Source organism: Benincasa hispida, chromosome 2, assembly GCF_027475165.1.
Source record: "Benincasa hispida cultivar pf3 chromosome 2, pf3_genome.v1.1, whole genome shotgun sequence".
Taxonomy (NCBI): Eukaryota; Viridiplantae; Streptophyta; class Magnoliopsida; order Cucurbitales; family Cucurbitaceae; genus Benincasa; species Benincasa hispida.
The window spans coordinates 33,018,448-33,039,317 of record NC_143479.1 but is presented as its reverse complement, the minus strand read 5'-3'; the positions used below and the strand labels follow the sequence as shown (position 1 = coordinate 33,039,317).

The 20,870-nt window shown below is 37.6% G+C and overlaps 3 protein-coding genes and 1 long non-coding RNA gene across 7 annotated transcripts in view; all 4 read left to right on the top strand.

The window, feature by feature from the left end:
- Positions 1–2,432, top strand: part of LOC120068796 (heparanase-like protein 1) — an 11,854-nt gene extending 9,422 nt beyond the window's left edge. For both annotated transcript variants that reach the window (XM_090310658.1, XM_090310657.1), the window contains 6 exons: positions 504–652; positions 735–968; positions 1,051–1,240; positions 1,343–1,468; positions 1,565–1,664; positions 1,812–2,432. In XM_090310658.1, the coding sequence (XP_090166784.1) occupies positions 504–652; positions 735–968; positions 1,051–1,240; positions 1,343–1,468; positions 1,565–1,664; positions 1,812–2,204 (1,192 nt within the window). In that variant the 3' untranslated portion in view covers positions 2,205–2,432. The remainder of the gene's footprint in view (positions 1–503; positions 653–734; positions 969–1,050; positions 1,241–1,342; positions 1,469–1,564; positions 1,665–1,811) is intronic.
- LOC150037837 (mediator of RNA polymerase II transcription subunit 7a-like) lies at positions 2,423–11,963 on the top strand. 2 transcript variants are annotated; one of them, XM_090310661.1, is made up of 6 exons: positions 2,423–3,437; positions 3,755–3,824; positions 4,977–5,143; positions 5,224–5,297; positions 5,659–5,879; positions 11,238–11,963. In XM_090310661.1, the coding sequence occupies exons 1-5, from the start codon at positions 3,303–3,305 to the stop codon at positions 5,717–5,719; spliced, it is 507 nt and encodes a 168-aa protein (XP_090166787.1). In that variant the 5' UTR covers positions 2,423–3,302; the 3' UTR covers positions 5,720–5,879; positions 11,238–11,963. The 2 variants fall into 2 exon arrangements, with proteins under 2 accessions (XP_090166787.1, XP_090166788.1); XM_090310662.1 differs by lacking the exon at positions 5,659–5,879.
- Positions 4,571–4,889, top strand: LOC150037838 (uncharacterized). Its single transcript, XR_016527576.1, has 2 exons — positions 4,571–4,707; positions 4,809–4,889. It is a non-coding gene; the product is annotated as an uncharacterized LOC150037838 (long non-coding RNA).
- On the top strand, positions 11,963–20,870 carry LOC150037836 (mediator of RNA polymerase II transcription subunit 7a-like). 2 transcript variants are annotated; one of them, XM_090310660.1, is made up of 5 exons: positions 11,963–12,863; positions 13,181–13,250; positions 14,396–14,562; positions 14,643–14,716; positions 20,640–20,870. In XM_090310660.1, the coding sequence occupies exons 1-5, from the start codon at positions 12,729–12,731 to the stop codon at positions 20,641–20,643; spliced, it is 450 nt and encodes a 149-aa protein (XP_090166786.1). In that variant the 5' UTR covers positions 11,963–12,728; the 3' UTR covers positions 20,644–20,870. The 2 variants fall into 2 exon arrangements, with proteins under 2 accessions (XP_090166786.1, XP_090166785.1); XM_090310659.1 differs by lacking the exon at positions 20,640–20,870 and adding an exon at positions 15,078–15,364.

Below are 20,870 nucleotides of genomic sequence, written 5' to 3'. Positions count from 1 at the left end.
GGTTGAATAGAAATTATTGTTAGTTTATTTATGAGTTTGTTTTATGTTAAAAATTTTGTATAATTATTATTTTGTAATATCATATAATTTATAATACATCATATAATACATATTCTAATTGACCCAGAATAATTGAGTTTATAACATCAAATACCATATATATTAACACTTTTCTCTTTTTTAATATAATCTGTATTTGAAAATTTCAAATTCAAAATCTGAAAACAATGAGAACACAAAATCGTTGTTTTTAGAATTTAGTGTTTTGATCTCAACATCCAAAAACAGTTCAGAAACAAAATCCAAATTATCTACCCATGCATATTTGTTGAACTAATCTTAACACATAAAACATAATCCAAATTGCCTACCAAACATACTCTTAGTTCTCTAACTCCTTTATGCTTTGAATCTTTATCAAGGTTATGCTTGTTAAAAAGGGAAATATTAGATTAGAACATTACTCCACACGTCTTATCATGGGTCAAATCTTTCATTTTCAGGGCCATAGTGACCTTTGGCTTGAATGCACTACATGGAAGGCACCGGATTCAGAGAGATAAATGGGTAGGAGAGTGGGACTCTACTAATGCTCAGGATTTTATGAATTATACCATTTCAAAGGGATATGTGATAGATTCATGGGAATTTGGTAAAATACTCTAAAAGTTACCATTCGTTAGGATCATTTGGTCTGTGGCCTCAGCTCAAATTTCATATCCTTGAAACTGCAGGTAATGAATTGAGTGGACATGGTGTTGGTGCGAGTGTTGATGTCGAATTGTATGCAAAAGATGTGATCAAGCTAAGAGACATCATCAATGATTTGTACAAGGATTCCAACTCAAAACCTTCACTTGTAGCACCAGGAGGATTCTTTGAGCCGGAGTGGTATGCTAAGCTTCTTCAGGTTTCAGGATCTAATGTTGTGAATGTCGTCACACATCATATTTACAATCTTGGGGCCGGTAAGTTAATGCAGTGTCCAAAAGACAGATGGATCAATTTGGTCGTCTGTTCAATTGTTCATTGTTGTTCTTTTCGTTCTAGGCATTGATCCCCATCTTGCAAACAACATCCTGGATCCACATTACTTAAGCAGGGTATCAGAAGTCTTCAATAGGCTAGACCAGACCATCCAAGTTCATGGTCCATGGGCATCTGCATGGGTTGGAGAGTCTGGGGGGGCCTATAACAGCGGTGGTCGTCATGTATCCAACACATTCATTAATAGCTTTTGGTAATCTTCATCCCCAAAAACGTGTAGTCATGCCCTTGTAATGCTTGTTTTGAATTGGGTGTAATGTCACGGAATCGTTTGTATCTTACATGTAAACTCTAGGTACTTAGATCAGCTAGGATTGGCATCCAAGTACAATACCAAAGTGTATTGTAGGCAGACATTAATTGGAGGTCACTATGGTCTGCTGAACACATCCACACTTGTGCCAAATCCAGATTTTTACAGGCAACACTTTTACAAATTTACCAATATTAACTCCTTTAGTCTACTTTTTAGTCCTTTGTGTATCTGATCTTTAGATCTGTTTCATTTTGTGAACAGTGCTCTTCTGTGGCATCGGCTTATGGGAAAAATTGTTCTTCCTATCGGTACTGATGCTTCATCGTATTTACGATCTTATGCTCATTGTTCAAGAGGAAATGTAAGTGCTTTCATTCAATTTGAAAGCCATTCTTAGGACTAGCTTAAATCAAATATGCTCCCTTTTGAAGTTGTTCCAACTCAATCTTGGACAAGTTATCCATAGTTAAGATATTAACTTGCTTTGATTATTGTATTCTGTTTGCAGACTGGTGTAACAGTACTTCTGATAAATTTGAGCAACCAAACACATTTTTCAATCCATGTCCAAAACAGCAAAAATATGTTCCTGAATGTCCAAGAAAATGGGGTTAAGAGAGAAAAATCCTTCCTAAAAGGCATGAAAAAGACTGTAGCATGGACTGGCAACAAAGTCTCTGATGCAACAGTTTCAAGAGAAGAATACCACTTGACTCCAAAGGATGGCTACCTCCAAAGCCAAACCATGCTTCTAAATGGATCTCCATTGGAGCTCACAGCTGATGGAGAGATCCCAAGTTTGAATCCTATCCTCCGAGACGTCAACACGCCGATCCATATGGATCCGTTGTCCATTGCTTTCATAGTATTCCCCAACTTCGATGCACCGTCTTGCTTGTGATTACAAACATTACTATGCTCATGCTTTCGCAACACAACTGTAAAGTTTATTGAAGCTGCATACGTTCAGAATAATTGTTCAATATCATCAAGTTATTGTTTCTGTAATGATTAATTGGAAAGATGTATGATAATGCGTGGTCTTCAACTTGTGAAGAAACAGAAGTGTTACCTAACGGTGATGAACATAAATGTTACCAAATAATGTTGTATTTAGTTGTCTCTGCAATTCTTTTGTTGGTGAACTAGTAAATCTGCTTTGCCGTGCTCGGCTACTGAATGTGTAACCTTTCAATTCTTGGATTATTGAATTTGCTTTTGAAAGCTTCAAAAATTTCTGAATACAATTTTTCTATATATTTTTTTAAATTTTTCTATAAGCTTTAAAGCCAAACAGGTGCTGATGTAACGCATTGAGACTTAAATTGATCTACAAAGTTTCATATTTCTTAAAATTCAGTTCTTCCAATAATTTTTTTTCTGGAAAAATAAAACATTTAATATAAATCTCATTTTAAATTTTTTCAGTTGAATAAATGCGAGTAGAGGATAAAACATAAGAAATTTTCATTTCAATAAACTTTTTATCTTTATTTTTATACATTTTTCTAAAGGTACTTCTATTTTTATACTTGTATGGGGGAGAGCGAGATTGGAGGAGAGAGCGAGAAAGTGAGAGAGAGCGAGATTGGAGAGAGCAAGATTTTGAGCGAGAAAGTGGGAGAGAGCGAGATTGTGGGAGAGAGCGAGATTGGAGTGAGCGAGATTGTAGAACAGAGCGAGATTTTGAGCGAGAAAGTGGGAGAGAGCGAGATTGTGGGAGAGATTCTGCCACGTGGAATTCGTGTACCCACACGATTGTGTTACTGTCAATAACCAAAACACCTATTTTTGAAAATATTTCCCCCCAACCCTATTTTTGTCATTATTTATTAAAAAAACATTATTTAAAAAAAAAATTCTTAACCCAAATTACCATCATTTTTCATTCCTCCACGTCACGTGACCGTACAAATTTATTTGTTGACTTCCGACGAACTCCGCTGCATCATTCCAACTCTCCCGACTCTGTTAGAAATTTTCCGATCAGCGCCTAACCATGGCAACGGCTACCTATCCACCGCCACCTCCATTTTACAAGCTTTACAAAGATTACTTGCAGGATCCGAAATCGGCACCGGAGCCTCCTCCACCCATCGACGGCACCTATATGTGCTTTGGTAGCAATTACACTGTGAGATTTACTCTCCATTCCTTTTACATCGATTCGGTTTTGATTTCATACCTTAGTCGAGTTCTTTTAGCAGTTTTGAGTTTAGTTGCACGTTTCATCTTTTAATTCGATGGAGTTGAAGGGACGTATGTACGTGCATGATGTATTTAGGGTTTTCAGTTCTGAAGTTGTTGGATTCCGCTTCCAAATTTCTTCGTAGTATTCTCCTTTCAATGCGGATTCCTTGTATATTTTGATTAAATTGATAATTTAAATAGCCTCATGGTAATTGATTCGATTTTTACTTCTTTATCTTGATTGTTCTGTTGTGATTTTAGACAGATGACGTGCTTCCAAGCTTGGAAGAGCAAGGAGTGCGCCAGCTTTACCCTAGAGGACCAAATATTGGTAAGTATGTTTGGTTATCAGTGCTTCCAAATTGTTCTCTATCAATGATTTTCTATTTTTTTTTTTTTTTTTGAAAAGGATACAGCCTTTAAAACAATATAATTAATACAAGAGATGAGTGTAATCAATCAGGAAACCATAGGATCAATAGGTGTACCCGGACATCTCAACTAGGTTGATACCCCCATAGCACCCTCATCATATCCAACAATTAGAGAAAGCCAACAATGGCTAAAATAAGAGAAGTCTAATGAAGTAATACAAATTTTCTATTGGATAAGAATTGTTATATTTGTCTCTCAAATAAGGTTAGTTTTATGCTCAAGCATTTATCTTTTGATTTCTAAGGTCTGTGGTCTTTGTTTTTTTTGGGGGGTAAGAAAAATGCATGAACTCATAGCCCCCAAGGGGCGGTCGCATTAGCTAAGAAGGGCCTGTTGTCTCTGAGTAAAACCTACTTAGAGGTTGCGTGTTTGAATCCGGCAGCCATTGGCCTTTTAAAGAATAGAATACATGTATTGGAGGAGGAGAGGTGCTGAAGTGAAGGAACAATTTACAATCCGTCCTCAAGATGGAAAGGCTTCAGTGAAGATAATCAACTAGAGTAGCAAACTTAACCGTATCCAAATTAAATTATACACACACCTGAGACCGGAGATGCCTACATGTGCATGCTTGCTTACACCTGCCCATACCATCCTCTTTTTATCTTCATTTTCAACCAGAAAAACTTGGCTTATGCAATTGAACCTAGGGCTGCAGGCAACTTATAGTTTTTTTAAAAGAAGTCCGATGATTTTCTCCAAGTCAGCACCGGTGTGATGGTTTTAAAGTTACCAGCATGGAATAACGAGAGCTGGGATATTCCTATTTCCATTGTTGTGTGAGTATTTGATAGTTCTGTTCGTTATCGTGAAGATATGTGATACTGTATTTATAGACATGAAAATGTGTAAGTGGTAATGATTGTAATGTTCTCTGCAGATCTAAATTAAAGACTCTTCACCTACAACTTACTCACTGAACTCGTATAGACTGCTTAAGAGTATTGTTCAAAAATAAAAAGACTGCTTAGATTAACTCTCTCCCCGACAGGCCTGCCTCCTAAACAAACTCATTTAGCTAACACTATTATTTGTGGTTCCTTCTCAGATTTTAAGAAGGAATTGAGAGCTCTGAATAGGGAGCTGCAGCTTCACATTCTGGAGCTTGCTGATATTCTTGTTGAGAGGCCGTCACAATACGCAAGGAGGGTGGAAGAAATATCCCTAATATTCAAAAACTTACACCACCTGCTTAATTCATTGCGACCACATCAGGTGGATATTTTCACACATTTAAATTCAATGTATTCATATCGGTGAAATCATTTCATTGTGGTTTTTATTTTACCTTGTAGGCTAGAGCAACGTTGATTCATATACTAGAACTTCAGATAGAGCGGCGTAGACAAGCTGTTGAGGATATAAAAAGGTATTCTACTGAGGATGGAATACATAAAAAATATGAATGTGGACGAATTTACGTAGCCACACTCCCATTCGCCACACTTTTTTTATACATTTTAAAATTTTTCAGGAAAACTTGATTAAATTTAAACTTAGGATTTTTGGTCCCTTTATCAATATGATCTTATTCTTGGTGGTATGAGTCTAGTAGGCTAAGCTTGATGTTCTAATCACGAAATCTCGATTTCTATTTTGAGGCACCTTTTTTAAGGCCTATTTCTGTTATGGCTTATAACTTATGCATTCTCTCATAGATTATTTGCTAATTTTTAGGACACGATTTGGCTTAATAGTACCACCATCAATAATGCATTTTTCTTGTCTAGGAGGAGAGAAGAAGCACAAAGATTACTCATGGAGTCCCTTGAAACTTTGGATGGACACTAGTACTAGCTCTTTAATCAGTGTTGACTTCAGAAAGTACAAGTCTTGTCCATTCTAAATGTTTCAAACTCGAGATCCTCATATCCAACTGCACCAACTGAATTCATCGGTTCGGTTCGGTCAGTTCTAAAGCAACACTGTGGTGCATCGATGACGTGTCTAGGTAATTCTTAAGTATAACATCTTCCAATCTGAGCGAGAGAGCGAGATTCTGAGCGAGAGCGAAAAAGTGGGAGAGCGAGATTGGAAAGAGCAAGATTGTTGGAGTGAGCGAGATTTTAGGAGAGCAAGATTTTGAGCGAGAAAGTGGGAGAGAGCGAGATTGAAGAGAGCGAGATTGTAGGAGAGAGCGAGATTGTAGAACAGAGCGAGATTTTGAGCGAGATTGTGGGAGAGAGCGAGATTGGAGAGAGCGAGATTGTGGGAGAGAGCGAGATTTTGAGCGAGATTGTGGGAGAGAGCGAGATTGGAGTGAGTGTGTAACAGAGCGAAAAAGTGGGAGAGAGCTATTGGAGTGAGTGTGTAACAGAGCGAGATTGATGTGAGTGTGAACGAGATTGGAGAGAGAGCGAGAAAGTGGGAGAGAGCTATTGGAGTGAGTGTGTAACAGAGCGAGAAAGTGAGAGAGAGCGAGATTGGAGAGAGCGAGAAAGTGGGAGAGAGCTATTGGAGTGAGTGTGTAACAGAGCGAGAAAGTGGGAGAGAGCGAGATTGAAGAGAGCGAGATTGTGGGAGAGATTCAGATTCTGCCACATGGAAATCGTGTACCCACACGATTGTGATCAGATACTTTTCCAAAACACCTATTTTTGAAAATATTTCCCCCCAACCCTATTTTTGTCATTATTTATTAAAAAAACATTATTTAAAAAAAAAAATTCTGTTTTACCGCATAAATGCTATTAAATGAAAAAAATGGTCATACAAAGGTTCTCTTGGTCTAAAGAGTTGATTTTCACTATTTTGGTTGACTTTGTGAGCTTTTGTTGGGATTTTGACTAATTTGAGGAAACTGTGTCGATGCGCCCACTTCACCTGAATGTGCAACTGCATCAAAACCCTAAAATCCAAAACAACCCAGTCGTCTGCAGTTGCTATTTTCATGGTTTGGACCTGTTCTTCAGTGTCGAAATTGCTAATAGACCTCCACTGCACCTATTGCGACCCTTCTACAACCAAATTAAGCAGATAAGGATGGGGAGCCTTCCATCTTCCTCTGATTTTCTAATTTCGTCATATCTTTTCTTTTCCAACTTCCAATAATGATGAAGGGACGTTCTAGCACCATTCCAAAATCCTGATCGACCCTCTGTCGAGCATACTGCTCAAAGGAGAGCTTGTTGACTGTTCCGAGTGGCGCCACTTGTTTCTCATTGACCTCGTCAATCTGCGAGGTCAACATTGCCACCAACGATATCGTTAGCCACCACCGCGTCGACCGTTTGCGCAGCTCAAAAACCGTCCCTAGAATTGAAAAAGAGGCAAAAACTGTCGTTGGGTCTTCGACATCTCACGCACCCATGCATGGTCCTGTGGGTCCTAAGGTGCATTCGAAGCAGCGGTGATGTTTCAGAATCAATAGGTAAGCATTAGAGCCCTGTTCAACTTCCTTCTTCTTCGCAAAATTTGTAGGATCGAGGAGAGACCACAGAGCGAATCGAAAATTGAGCTGTGGGCTGAAGTCATGAGACAGATCATTGCGATAGAGCAAGTCGCACATGTGAACTTTTATGTATTTTTGTATTTCTCCGTGCATCATAAATGTGGAGTACAAGGCTATATATACACACAAGAACACCTAAAAATATATATAACCTAAACAAAATAACCAACCCAAAAAATTACAAGGTGGTAGGTTAGGCACCAACTTGAGTTTGCAAAGTATCTGTCTAAAGGCAGAGTTTTGGGGAGCCCCCATGTTATCTAGGAGCGCACGAAGTCTTACCTCTGAAGTTGCATTAGCAAGCACACGATATTCTGATTCGGTGCTAGAACGAGAAACAACCGTTTGTTTCTTACTCTGCCAGGAGATGAGAGAATACCCAAATAAAAACAGTAACTTATGGTAGATCGTCTATCCGGAAGGTCATCTGCCCAATCAACGTAAGAATACCCAGAGAGAACCAATGAGAATTGAGAGGAGAACTGAAGACCATGCCTTAGTGTACCATCGTATAATGGTGAAATGGATAGAGCGAGGAGTAGACATGAATTGACTATAAGGTTGCCAACAAGTTGTCTATACAGGATTGGATCCTCGAGAAGAACACCATCAAAAGAGGTCAGACGAACATTGAATCCAACGATGTTGGTGCTGTGGCAGAATTAGTGATTCCATAACATGCCAAAAGATCATATGCATATTTTGCTTGAGATAAGTAGTATCCTATAGGGATGAAAGCCCTAACACAATGAAAAGTACAAAATAAAAACTCATTATCAAAGATTTGTGAAATACCCATACATTGGGCAATTTAGAAATAATACAGAGAAAAAAAATAGCCTACTCTAAAATTAGAATCTAGGTTAAGAATGTTTAAAATACACATAAAAGGGATAGAAAACCTTTACCCTTGTATATCAAGTGAGAATCCAATTCTCCTATTGAGATTTCACCAAAAGAACAACATTCCTATCTTTTTTGAATCGATCAAGCAAATTTTAACATAGATGGGGAGGGAGAGAAATGTGAGATCACCCATGTTTTTAGATAATTCCTCTATGTAAGAGTTATCAAATTAATTAATTAAATTAATTATTAATTAATCATTAATTAAAACTAATTTAATTAATGATTTCATTTAAATCATATTAAATGAAACATTTCTCACATAATCTATAGTTAATTGAATCAAATGAAATCAAATGAAATCAAATGAAATCAAATTAAATAATTGTTTAATTTTCCAATTAAATTATCTCAAAATTAAATATCAAATATTTAATTTGGTTTACATTTGAATCATACTCAATTGGATTTCTCTCATAACCTATGGTTTTAATGTGTACCAAATACACATTAATTTTAACTTATAGTTTCAGTATGAATCCAATTCATTAATATTTGAATTCCTTCAAATATTTATTTCTCCTATAAATTAATTTTGAATCATATCCAAAATTAATTATGTTATAAAGTTTAAATAAAATATAAGCTTTATATTATAATGTATCATTATACATGATAACTTGTTGAAATACAAGTTATTCCGTCTCTTTTATCTAAAACAATTGGGAAAAAGCACTGGAAATGTGACAATATGATGAAAAATTCATAGAGATATTTACATCGTGTGATCACACATACACACAATGCCTATGTTTACAAAAAAGTTATAAATCATGCCTTGTTTGGTGTAGAAAGTCTGTTTATGCGATCGCGAGGAAGTCTAAAGCGAAAATGAAGATCACATAGTTAACCAAGTTAGTGGATTCATGCAATGGGAAACGACGTGACACGAGCGGTAGAAGTCAAATAAAAAAGCAAGTTGGTAGCTGATAAGAAAGCTTCATGGCAGAATCAATGAACTTCTGTCGCGCAACAGGCGGCACATTAGGGTATGACATTTAATGCACCTTATCAGCACAATCATTAGTGAGAGAAAAGAAGCTGCCCTTGGACGCTATAAATACACCACAAGAATACCATGTAGAAGATACTAAAAAAATTAGAAGAAACTCTGTTAAAACTCATTACTTCTCTTTCGACCCAGTCGTGAATCTTAAGTGAGAGCTGGGCATGTGCGTTGGCCAGTATGGGGGCGGTGAGGACTATGCGTTGGCCACAAGCCCATGCGAGGTGAAGCTTGCGAGATTCGCCAAGACTTGCGTCGAGTAGTAGGCTGCGCGACGATAAGGGTTGGTGATCCTTGAGTTGGAGGGTGCCAGGCAAGGAGCCTTACGTTGGTCATTAAGGGAAGACACTTAACTTAACCACCGTTTAAGATGGCCAGCTGTCAGGATCAGATGAATCAATCCCACTTAGTTGGTGAGATGGCAACATAAGATTTGAAGAAGTACATGCACTCTATGGTATAAAAGGGAAGGCCAACTTCAGAGGCTTGGTTTGAGCAGTTCTCTCATGCTATCAAGGTGATTTCAGAGCCATTTGAAAGCTTTGTAAGTCTAGTTGATGTTATAAGGCTTCTGGAAGAACTCTCCATAGAAATCAAGCTAAAATCTAAAGATTTTGAAAGAAGGGTAGACTCTCAGTTTAATCTGGGCCAGAGATAAATATTGAATGATTCCGGACAAACCACGAAGAATTATGAGCTTAATTTTTAAGGTAAGCTAGTTAAAAATTTTTAACAATTTGGTAGAAGAAAATTTTCCAAGATAAGGTCCGAAAAATAAGTTCTTCGAGCTCAAATTTGAGTTTGAAAATTTTGAATAAGCAGGCAGCTGCTTGGGATGAACAAGCAAGCATCTGAAGTGGTAGATGCGTGTGCAAGGCTAGGTTGAGTGCCAACATGTTTTGAGCTGTGCGTTGGGCTGTGCTGGTGTGTGCTGAAGGCATAGGCGCAAAGGAGGCAGAGTGTGTGTTGGTGAGCAACTGGATTGGGTGCCTAGGACATGCGTTGGCGCATGAGAGTGTGTGTTGATAATGTATGTTCGCTGTATAGCTAAGGCTTAAATCCAAGGAAAATCTCTAAGTGTTAAACACATAGAAAGGTATGTGTTGAGTTGAAAGCATCTTATGTTAGGCTGAATGTGAGCTCAACTATGGAAGTTAGCCTCACAGGGGGGGCTAATGCTAGTAGCTAAACATGTTGTTCATGTTCACAGGGTTATTGACAATAGAAGAAGCCTGTCAACCCTAGGAGAAACACCCAAGGCTGTGAGTGACGAAAATCTAAGTATTTTCAGTATGCTTTTAGTAAATATATGGTTTACTTAAAGTTTAATTTCATGCTTGTTTTCCTTTCAAAGTATGTTAGAAAGAGATTTCCAAGAAAATTAGTTTTCCATGAGTTTTCTAACGCAAGCATAACTCTTGTTTTATGAAAGCATGATTTCAGTACTTCTATTCATTATGTCTAAGTAGCATGTGTTAGTAGTTTCAAGTTATATGATTTATGATACTCATGCTTCCAGAATATGTTTTATTACAAAGTATGAGTTTTATGATGATGACTATGAACCTGATACTGAAGGACTTTGAGAAGGTATCTGAGAATGTTTAGTAATGGACCAATACTAAAGAAGGACTTTGAGAAGGTATCTAGGGCATAGTACCCAAGGTATGATGGTACTTAGTGAATACCACATGCACTTAGGTAGAATTGGCGTTTGTTGTGTTGAGAGTACTCCACACCAACTAAGGTTTGACATTGAGGGATCGAGCAAAAAGGCTCTCTCTCAACTAAGGTTTAACTATTATGTTTCCAACTATGTTATGTTTTAAGTAATTTAAGAATCAGTTTGCTTGGCAATTTTTAGTTTTAAAGCATGATGTTTATGTTTTATTAGTCACTCAATGGGCTAGTAGCTCACTCATTTTAAATATTTTCCTCCTCACCAGGTAGTGGTCATCTCCCTAGAGGTTAACTGTACTGCTGCTCAGCCACTCAAAACTCAGTTGGAAGAAAAAGTTTAGGCGTTTGATCTGTAAATATCTATACACATATGTCATGCATATTAGGGACTAGGGCAAAGTAATGGGGCCCACTGAACTTTGTTTCTGTATATATGTTGTAACGATATTGTGTGTGGAACCATGTTGAAGTTTAAATTATTTTAAGTTCTTTTAGCACCTTGAATGTTATGAGTGTTTTCTCCAGGGTTTCCTAAGTAGGTTGAGAATGTCAGTTAGGCAATCAGTGTTACAAAAGGGTTGGTAATTGTTGCTGTCACAACCTCTTCTAGATTAAGAGAGTAGGGAGGGGGTGTGACAGGAGGTGTACAAGGACATTCTCAAGAATCTTAAACCGCTCGATTCCCTTGATGACGAAGGCATGGTCAACCAACCAAGTAAGGTGGGGGTTGGTGTTGAAGTATTGACCCATTGTTCTAGCCTTGTAATGATTAATTGGAAAGATGTATGATAATGCGTGGGTAACAACTTGTGAAGAAACAGAAGTGTTACCTAACGGTGATGAACATAAATGTTACCAAATAATGTTGTATTTAGTTGTCTCTGCAATTCTTTTGTTGGTGAACTAGTAAATCTGCTTTGCCGTGCTCGGCTACTGAATGTGTAACCTTTCAATTCTTGGATTATTGAATTTGCTTTTGAAAGCTTCAAAAATTTCTGAATACAATTTTTCTATATATTTTTTTAAATTTTTCTATAAGCTTTAAAGCCAAACAGGTGCTGATATAACGCATTGAGACTTAAATTGATCTACAAAGTTTCATATTTCTTAAAATTCAGTTCTTCCAATAATTTTTTTTCTGGAAAAATAAAACATTTAATATAAATCTCATTTTAAACTTTTTCAGTTGAATAAATGCGAGTAGAGGATAAAACATAAGAAATTTTCATTTCAATAAACTTTTTATCTTTATTTTTATATATTTTTCTAAAGGTACTTCTATTTTTATACTTGTATGGGGGAGAGCGAGATTGGAGGAGAGAGCGAGAAAGTGAGAGAGAGCGAGATTGGAGAGAGCAAGATTTTGAGCGAGAAAGTGGGAGAGAGCGAGATTGTGGGAGAGAGCGAGATTGGAGTGAGCGAGATTGTAGAACAGAGCGAGATTTTGAGCGAGAAAGTGGGAGAGAGCGAGATTGTGGGAGAGATTCTGCCACGTGGAATTCGTGTACCCACACGATTGTGTTACTGTCAATAACCAAAACACCTATTTTTGAAAATATTTCCCCCCAACCCTATTTTTGTCATTATTTATTAAAAAAACATTATTTAAAAAAAAAATTCTTAACCCAAATTACCATCATTTTTCATTCCTCCACGTCACGTGACCGTACAAATTTATTTGTTGACTTCCGACGAACTCCGCTGCATCATTCCAACTCTCCCGACTCTGTTAGAAATTTTCCGATCAGCGCCTAACCATGGCAACGGCTACCTATCCACCGCCACCTCCATTTTACAAGCTTTACAAAGATTACTTGCAGGATCCGAAATCGGCACCGGAGCCTCCTCCACCCATCGAAGGCACCTATATGTGCTTTGGTAGCAATTACACTGTGAGATTTACTCTCCATTCCTTTTACATCGATTCGGTTTTGATTTCATACCTTAGTCGAGTTCTTTTAGCAGTTTTGAGTTTAGTTGCACGTTTCATCTTTTAATTCGATGGAGTTGAAGGGACGTATGTACGTGCATGATGTATTTAGGGTTTTCAGTTCTGAAGTTGTTGGATTCCGCTTCCAAATTTCTTCGTAGTATTCTCCTTTCAATGCGGATTCCTTGTATATTTTGATTAAATTGATAATTTAAATAGCCTCATGGTAATTGATTCGATTTTTACTTCTTTATCTTGATTGTTCTGTTGTGATTTTAGACAGATGACGTGCTTCCAAGCTTGGAAGAGCAAGGAGTGCGCCAGCTTTACCCTAGAGGACCAAATATTGGTAAGTATGTTTGGTTATCAGTGCTTCCAAATTGTTCTCTATCAATGATTTTCTATTTTTTTTTTGAAAAGGATACAGCCTTTAAAACAATATAATTAATACAAGAGATGAGTGTAATCAATCAGGAAACCATAGGATCAATAGGTGTACCCGGACATCTCAACTAGGTTGATACCCCCATAGCACCCTCATCATATCCAACAAATAGAGAAAGCCAACAATGGCTAAAATAAGAGAAGTCTAATGAAGTAATACAAATTTTCTATTGGATAAGAATTGTTATATTTGTCTCTCAAATAAGGTTAGTTTTATGCTCAAGCATTTATCTTTTGATTTCTAAGGTCTGTGGTCTTTGTTTTTTTTGGGGGGTAAGAAAAATGCATGAACTCATAGCCCCCAAGGGGCGGTCGCATTAGCTAAGAAGGGCCTGTTGTCTCTGAGTAAAACCTACTTAGAGGTTGCGTGTTTGAATCCGGCAGCCATTGGCCTTTTAAAGAATAGAATACATGTATTGGAGGAGGAGAGGTGCTGAAGTGAAGGAACAATTTACAATCCGTCCTCAAGATGGAAAGGCTTCAGTGAAGATAATCAACTAGAGTAGCAAACTTAACCGTATCCAAATTAAATTATACACACACCTGAGACCGGAGATGCCTACATGTGCATGCTTGCTTACACCTGCCCATACCATCCTCTTTTTATCTTCATTTTCAACCAGAAAAACTTGGCTTATGCAATTGAACCTAGGGCTGCAGGCAACTTATAGTTTTTTTAAAAGAAGTCCGATGATTTTCTCCAAGTCAGCACCGGTGTGATGGTTTTAAAGTTACCAGCATGGAATAACGAGAGCTGGGATATTCCTATTTCCATTGTTGTGTGAGTATTTGATAGTTCTGTTCGTTATCGTGAAGATATGTGATACTGTATTTATAGACATGAAAATGTGTAAGTGGTAATGATTGTAATGTTCTCTGCAGATCTAAATTAAAGACTCTTCACCTACAACTTACTCACTGAACTCGTATAGACTGCTTAAGAGTATTGTTCAAAAATAAAAAGACTGCTTAGATTAACTCTCTCCCCGACAGGCCTGCCTCCTAAACAAACTCATTTAGCTAACACTATTATTTGTGGTTCCTTCTCAGATTTTAAGAAGGAATTGAGAGCTCTGAATAGGGAGCTGCAGCTTCACATTCTGGAGCTTGCTGATATTCTTGTTGAGAGGCCGTCACAATACGCAAGGAGGGTGGAAGAAATATCCCTAATATTCAAAAACTTACACCACCTGCTTAATTCATTGCGACCACATCAGGTGGATATTTTCACACATTTAAATTCAATGTATTCATATCGGTGAAATCATTTCATTGTGGTTTTTATTTTACCTTGTAGGCTAGAGCAACGTTGATTCATATACTAGAACTTCAGATAGAGCGGCGTAGACAAGCTGTTGAGGATATAAAAAGGTATTCTACTGAGGATGGAATACATAAAAAATATGAATGTGGACGAATTTACGTAGCCACACTCCCATTCGCCACACTTTTTTTATACATTTTAAAATTTTTCAGGAAAACTTGATTAAATTTAAACTTAGGATTTTTGGTCCCTTTATCAATATGATCTTATTCTTGGTGGTATGAGTCTAGTAGGCTAAGCTTGATGTTCTAATCACGAAATCTCGATTTCTATTTTGAGGCACCTTTTTTAAGGCCTATTTCTGTTATGGCTTATAACTTATGCATTCTCTCATAGATTATTTGCTAATTTTTAGGACACGATTTGGCTTAATAGTACCACCATCAATAATGCATTTTTCTTGTCTAGGAGGAGAGAAGAAGCACAAAGATTACTCATGGAGTCCCTTGAAACTTTGGATGGACACTAGTACTAGCTCTTTAATCAGTGTTGACTTCAGAAAGTACAAGTCTTGTCCATGCTGAATGTTTCAAACTCGAGATCCTCATATCCAACTGCACCAACTGAATTCATCGGTTCGGTTCGGTCAGTTCTAAAGCAACACTGTGGTGCATCGATGACGTGTCTAGGTAATTCTTAAGTATAACATCTTCCAATCTGAGCGAGAGAGCGAGATTCTGAGCGAGAGCGAAAAAGTGGGAGAGCGAGATTGGAGAGAGCAAGATTGTTGGAGTGAGCGAGATTTTAGGAGAGCAAGATTTTGAGCGAGAAAGTGGGAGAGAGCGAGATTGAAGAGAGCGAGATTGTGGGAGAGAGCGAGATTGAAGAGAGCGAGATTGTGGGAGAGAGCGACATTTTGAGCGAGATTGTGGGAGAGAGCGAGATTGGAGTGAGTGTGTAACAGAGCGAGAAAGTGGGAGAGAGCTATTGGAGTGAGTGTGTAACAGAGCGAGATTGGAGTGAGTGTGAGCGAGATTGGAGAGAGAGCGAGATTGGAGAGAGCGAGAAAGTGGGAGAGAGCTATTGGAGTGAGTGTGTAACAGAGCGAGAAAGTGGGAGAGAGCGAGATTGGAGAGAGCGAGAAAGTGGGAGAGAGCTATTGGAGTGACTGTGTAACAGAGCGAGAAAGTGGGAGAGAGCGAGATTGAAGAGAGCGAGATTGTGGGAGAGATTCAGATTCTGCCACATGGAAATCCTGTACCCACACGATTGTGATTAGATACTTTTCCAAAACACCTATTTTTGAAAATATTTCCCCCCAACCCTATTTTTGTCATTATTTATTAAAAAAACATTATTTAAAAAAAAAAATTCTGTTTTACCACATAAATGCTATTAAATGAAAAAAATGGTCATACAAAGGTTCTCTTGGTCTAAAGAGTTGATTTTCACTATTTTGGTTGACTTTGTGAGCTTTTGTTGGGATTTTGACTAATTTGAGGAAACTGTGTCGATGCGCCCACTTCACCTGAATGTGCAACTGCATCAAAATCCTAAAATCCAAAACAACCCAGTCGTCTGCAGTTGCTATTTTCATGGTTTGGACCTGTTCTTCAGTGTCGAAATTGCTAATAGACCTCCACTGCACCTATTGCGACCCTTCTACAACCAAATTAAGCAGATAAGGATGGGGAGCCTTCCATCTTCCTCTGATTTTCTAATTTCGTCATATCTTTTCTTTTCCAACTTCCAATAATGATGAAGGGACGTTCTAGCACCATTCCAAAATCCTGATCGACCTTCTGTCGAGCATACTGCTCAAAGGAGAGCTTGTTGACTGTTCCGAGTGGCGCCACTTGTTTCTCATTGACCTCGTCAATCTGCGAGGTCAACATTGCCACCAACGATATCGTTAGCCACCACCGCGTCGATCGTTTGCGCAGCTCAAAAACCGTCCCTAGAATTGAAAAAGAGGCAAAAACTGTCGTTGGGTCTTCGACATCTCACGCACCCATGCATGGTCCTGTGGGTCCTAAGGTGCATTCGAAGCAGCGGTGATGTTTCAGAATCAATAGGTAAGCATTTGAGCCCTGTTCAGCTTCCTTCTTCTTCGCAAAATTTGTAGGATCGAGGAGAGACCACAGAGCGAATCGAAAATTGAGCTGTGGGCTGAAGTCATGAGACAGATCATTGCTATAGAGCAAGTCGCACATGTGAACTTTTATGTATTTTTGTATTTCTCCGTGCATCATAAATGTGGAGTACAAGGCTATATATACACACAAGAACACCTAAAAATATATATAACCTAAACAAAATAACCAACCCAAAAAATTACAAGGTGGTAGGTTAGGCACCAACTTGAGTTTGCAAAGTATCTGTCTAAAGGTAGAGTTTTGAGGAGCCCCCATGTTATCTAGGAGCGCACGAAGTCTTACCTCTGAAGTTGCATTAGCAAGCACACGATATTCCGATTCGGTGCTAGAACGAGAAACAACCGTTTGTTTCTTACTCTGCCAGGAGATGAGAGAATACCCAAATAAAAACAGTAACTTATGGTAGATCGTCTATCCGGAAGGTCATCTGCCCAATCAACGTAAGAATACCCAGAGAGAACCAATGAGAATTGAGAGGAGAACTGAAGACCATGCCTTAGTGTACCATCGTATAATGGTGAAATGGATAGAGCGAGGAGTAGACATGAATTGACTATAAGGTTGCCAACAAGTTGTCTATACAGGATTGGATCCTCGAGAGGAACACCATCAAAAGAGGTCAGACGAACATTGAATCCAACGATGTTGGTGCTGTGGCAGAATTAGTGATTCCATAACATGCCAAAAGATCAGATGCATATTTTGATTGAGATAAGTAGTATCCTATAGGGATGAAAGCCCTAACACAATGAAATGTACAAAATAAAAACTCATTATCAAAGATTTGTGAAATACCCATACATTGGGCAATTTAGAAATAATACAGAGAAAAAAAATAGCCTACTCTAAAATTAGAATCTAGGTTAAGAATGTTTAAAATACACATAAAAGGGATAGAAAACCTTTACCCTTGTATATCAAGTGAGAATCCAATTCTCCTATTGAGATTTCACCAAAAGAACAACATTCCTATCTTTTTTGAATCGATCAAGCAAATTTTAACATAGATGGGGAGGGAGAGAAATGTGAGATCACCCATGTTTTTAGATAATTCCTCTATGTAAGAGTTATCAAATTAATTAATTAAATTAATTATTAATTAATCATTAATTAAAACTAATTTAATTAATGATTTCATTTAAATCATATTAAATGAAACATTTCTCACATAATCTATAGTCAAATGAAATCAAATGAAATCAAATGAAATCAAATGAAATCAAATGAAATCAAATTAAATAATTGTTTAATTTTCCAATTAAATTATCTCAAAATTAAATATCAAATATTTAATTTGGTTTACATTTGAATCATACTCAATTGGATTTCTCTCATAACCTATGGTTTTAATGTGTACCAAATACACATTAATTTTAACTTATAGTTTCAGTATGAATCCAATTCATTAATATTTGAATTCCTTCAAATATTTATTTCTCCTATAAATTAATTTTGAATCATATCCAAAATTAATTATGTTATAAAGTTTAAATAAAATATAAGCTTTATATTATAATGTATCATTATACATGATAACTTGTTGAAATACAAGTTATTCCGTCTCTTTTATCTAAAACAATTGGGAAAAAGCACTGGAAATGTGACAATATGATGAAAAATTCATAGAGATATTTACATCGTGTGATCAAATATACACACAATGCCTATGTTTACAAAAAAAGTTATAAATCATGCCTTGTTTGGTGTAGAAAGTCTGTTTATGCGATCGCGAGGAAGTCTAAAGCGAAAATGAAGATCACATAGTTAACCAAGTTAGTGGATTCATGCAATGGGAAACGACGTGACACGGGCGGTAGAAGTCAAATAAAAAAGCAAGTTGGTAGCTGATAAGAAAGCTTCATGGTAGAATCAATGAACTTCTGTCGCGCAACAGGCGGCACATTAGGGTATGACATTTAATGCACCTTATCAGCACAATCATTAGTGAGAGAAAAGAAGCTGCCCTTGGACGCTATAAATACACCACGAGAATACCATGTAGAAGATACTAAAAAAATTAGAAGAAACTCTGTTAAAACTCATTACTTCTCTTTCGACCCAGTCGTGAATCTTAAGTGAGAGCTGGGCATGTGCGTTGGCCAGTATGGGGGCGGTGAGGACTATGCGTTGGCCACAAGCCCATGCGAGGTGAAGCTTGCGAGATTCGCCAAGACTTGCGTCGAGTAGTAGGCTGCGCGACGATAAGGGTTGGTGATCCTTGAGTTGGAGGGTGCTGTAGGCAAGGAGCCTTACGTTGGTCATTAAGGGAAGACACTTAACTTAACCACCGTTTAAGATGGTCAGCTGTCAGGATCAGATGAATCAATCCCACTTAGTTGGTGAGATGGCAACATAAGATTTGAAGAAGTACATGCACTCTATGGTATAAAAGGGAAGGCCAACTTCAGAGGCTTGGTTTGAGCAGTTCTCTCATGCTATCAAGGTGATTTCAGAGCCATTTGAAAGCTTTGTAAGTCTAGTTGATGTTATAAGGCTTCTGGAAGAACTTTCCATAGAAATCAAGCTAAAATCTAAAGATTTTGAAAGAAGGGTAGACTCTCAGTTTAATCTGGGCCAGAGATAAATATTGAATTATTCCGGACAAACCACGAAGAATTATGAGCTTAATTTTTAAGGTAAGCTAGTTAAGAAAATTTTTAACAATTTGGTAGAAGAAAATTTTCCAAGATAAGGTCTGAAAAATAAGTTCTTCGAGCTCAAATTTGAGTCTGAAAATTTTGAATAAGCAGGCAGCTGCTTGGGATGAACAAGCAAGCATCTGAAGTGGTAGATGCGTGTGCAAGGCTAGGTTGAGTGCCAACATGTTTTGAGCTGTGCGTTGGGCTGTGCTGGTGTGTGCTGAAGGCATAGGCGCAAAGGAGGCAGAGTGTGTGTTGGTGAGCAACTGGATTGGGTGCCTAGGACATGCGTTGGCGCATGAGAGTGTGTGTTGATAATGTATGTTCGCTGTATAGCTAAGGCTTAAATCCAAGGAAAATCTCTAAGTGTTAAACACATAGAAAGGTATGTGTTGAGTTGAAAGCATCTTATGTTAGGCTGAATGTGAGCTCAACTATGGAAGTTAGCCTCACAGGGAGGGCTAATGCTAGTAGCTAAACATGTTGTTCATGTTCACAGGGTTATTGACAATAGAAGAAGCCTGTCAACCCTAGGAGAAACACCCAAGGCTGTGAGTGACGAAAATCTAAGTATTTTCAGTATGCTTTTAGTAAACATATGGTTTACTTAAAGTTTAATTTCATGCTTGTTTTCCTTTCAAAGTATGTTAAAAAGAGATTTCCAAGAAAATTAGTTTTCCATGAGTTTTCTAACGCAAGCATAACTCATGTTTTATGAAAGCATGATTTCAGTACTTCTATTCATTATGTCTAAGTAGCATGTGTTAGTAGTTTCAAGTTATATGATTTATGATACTCATGCTTCCAGAATATGTTTTATTACAAAGTATGAGTTTTATGATGATGACTATGAACCTGATACTGAAGGACTTTGAGAAGGTATCTGAGAATGTTTAGTAATGGACCAATACTAAAGAAGGACTTTGAGAAGGTATCTAGGGCATAGTACCCAAGGTATGATGGTACTTAGTGAATACCACATGCACTTAGGTAGAATTGACGTTTGTTGTGTTGAGAGTACTCCACACCAACTAAGGTTTGACATTGAGGGATCGAGCAAAAAGGCTCTCTCTCAACTAAGGTTTAACTATTATGTTTCCAACTATGTTATGTTTTAAGTAATTTAAGAATCAGTTTGCTTGGCAATTTTTAGTTTTAAAGCATGATGTTTATGTTTTATTAGTCACTCAATGGGCTAGTAGCTCACTCATTTTAAATATTTTCCTCCTCACCAGGTAGTGGTCATCTCCCTAGAGGTTAACTGTACAGCTGCTCAGCCACTCAAAACTCAGTTGGAAGAAAAAGTTTAGGCGTTTGATCTGTAAATATCTATACACATATGTCATGCATATTAGGGACTAGGGCAAAGTAATGGGGCCCACTGAACTTTGTTTCTGTATATATGTTGTAACGATATTGTGTGTGGAACCATGTTGAAGTTTAAATTATTTTAAGTTCTTTTAGCA

Excerpts from the sequence above, each read along its gene's own strand:
- LOC150037837 (XM_090310661.1), top strand. The coding sequence starts at position 3,303 with ATGGCAACGGCTACCTATCCACCGCCACCTCCATTTTACAAGCTTTAC. Across the intron at positions 3,825-4,976 it reads CCCTAGAGGACCAAATATTG|ATTTTAAGAAGGAATTGAGA; the intron begins GTAAGTATGTTT and ends GTTCCTTCTCAG. Across the intron at positions 5,144-5,223 it reads ATTCATTGCGACCACATCAG|GCTAGAGCAACGTTGATTCA; the intron begins GTGGATATTTTC and ends TTTACCTTGTAG.
- LOC150037836 (XM_090310659.1), top strand. The coding sequence starts at position 12,729 with ATGGCAACGGCTACCTATCCACCGCCACCTCCATTTTACAAGCTTTAC. Across the intron at positions 12,864-13,180 it reads GCTTTGGTAGCAATTACACT|ACAGATGACGTGCTTCCAAG; the intron begins GTGAGATTTACT and ends TTGTGATTTTAG. Across the intron at positions 14,717-15,077 it reads GCTGTTGAGGATATAAAAAG|GAGGAGAGAAGAAGCACAAA; the intron begins GTATTCTACTGA and ends TTTCTTGTCTAG.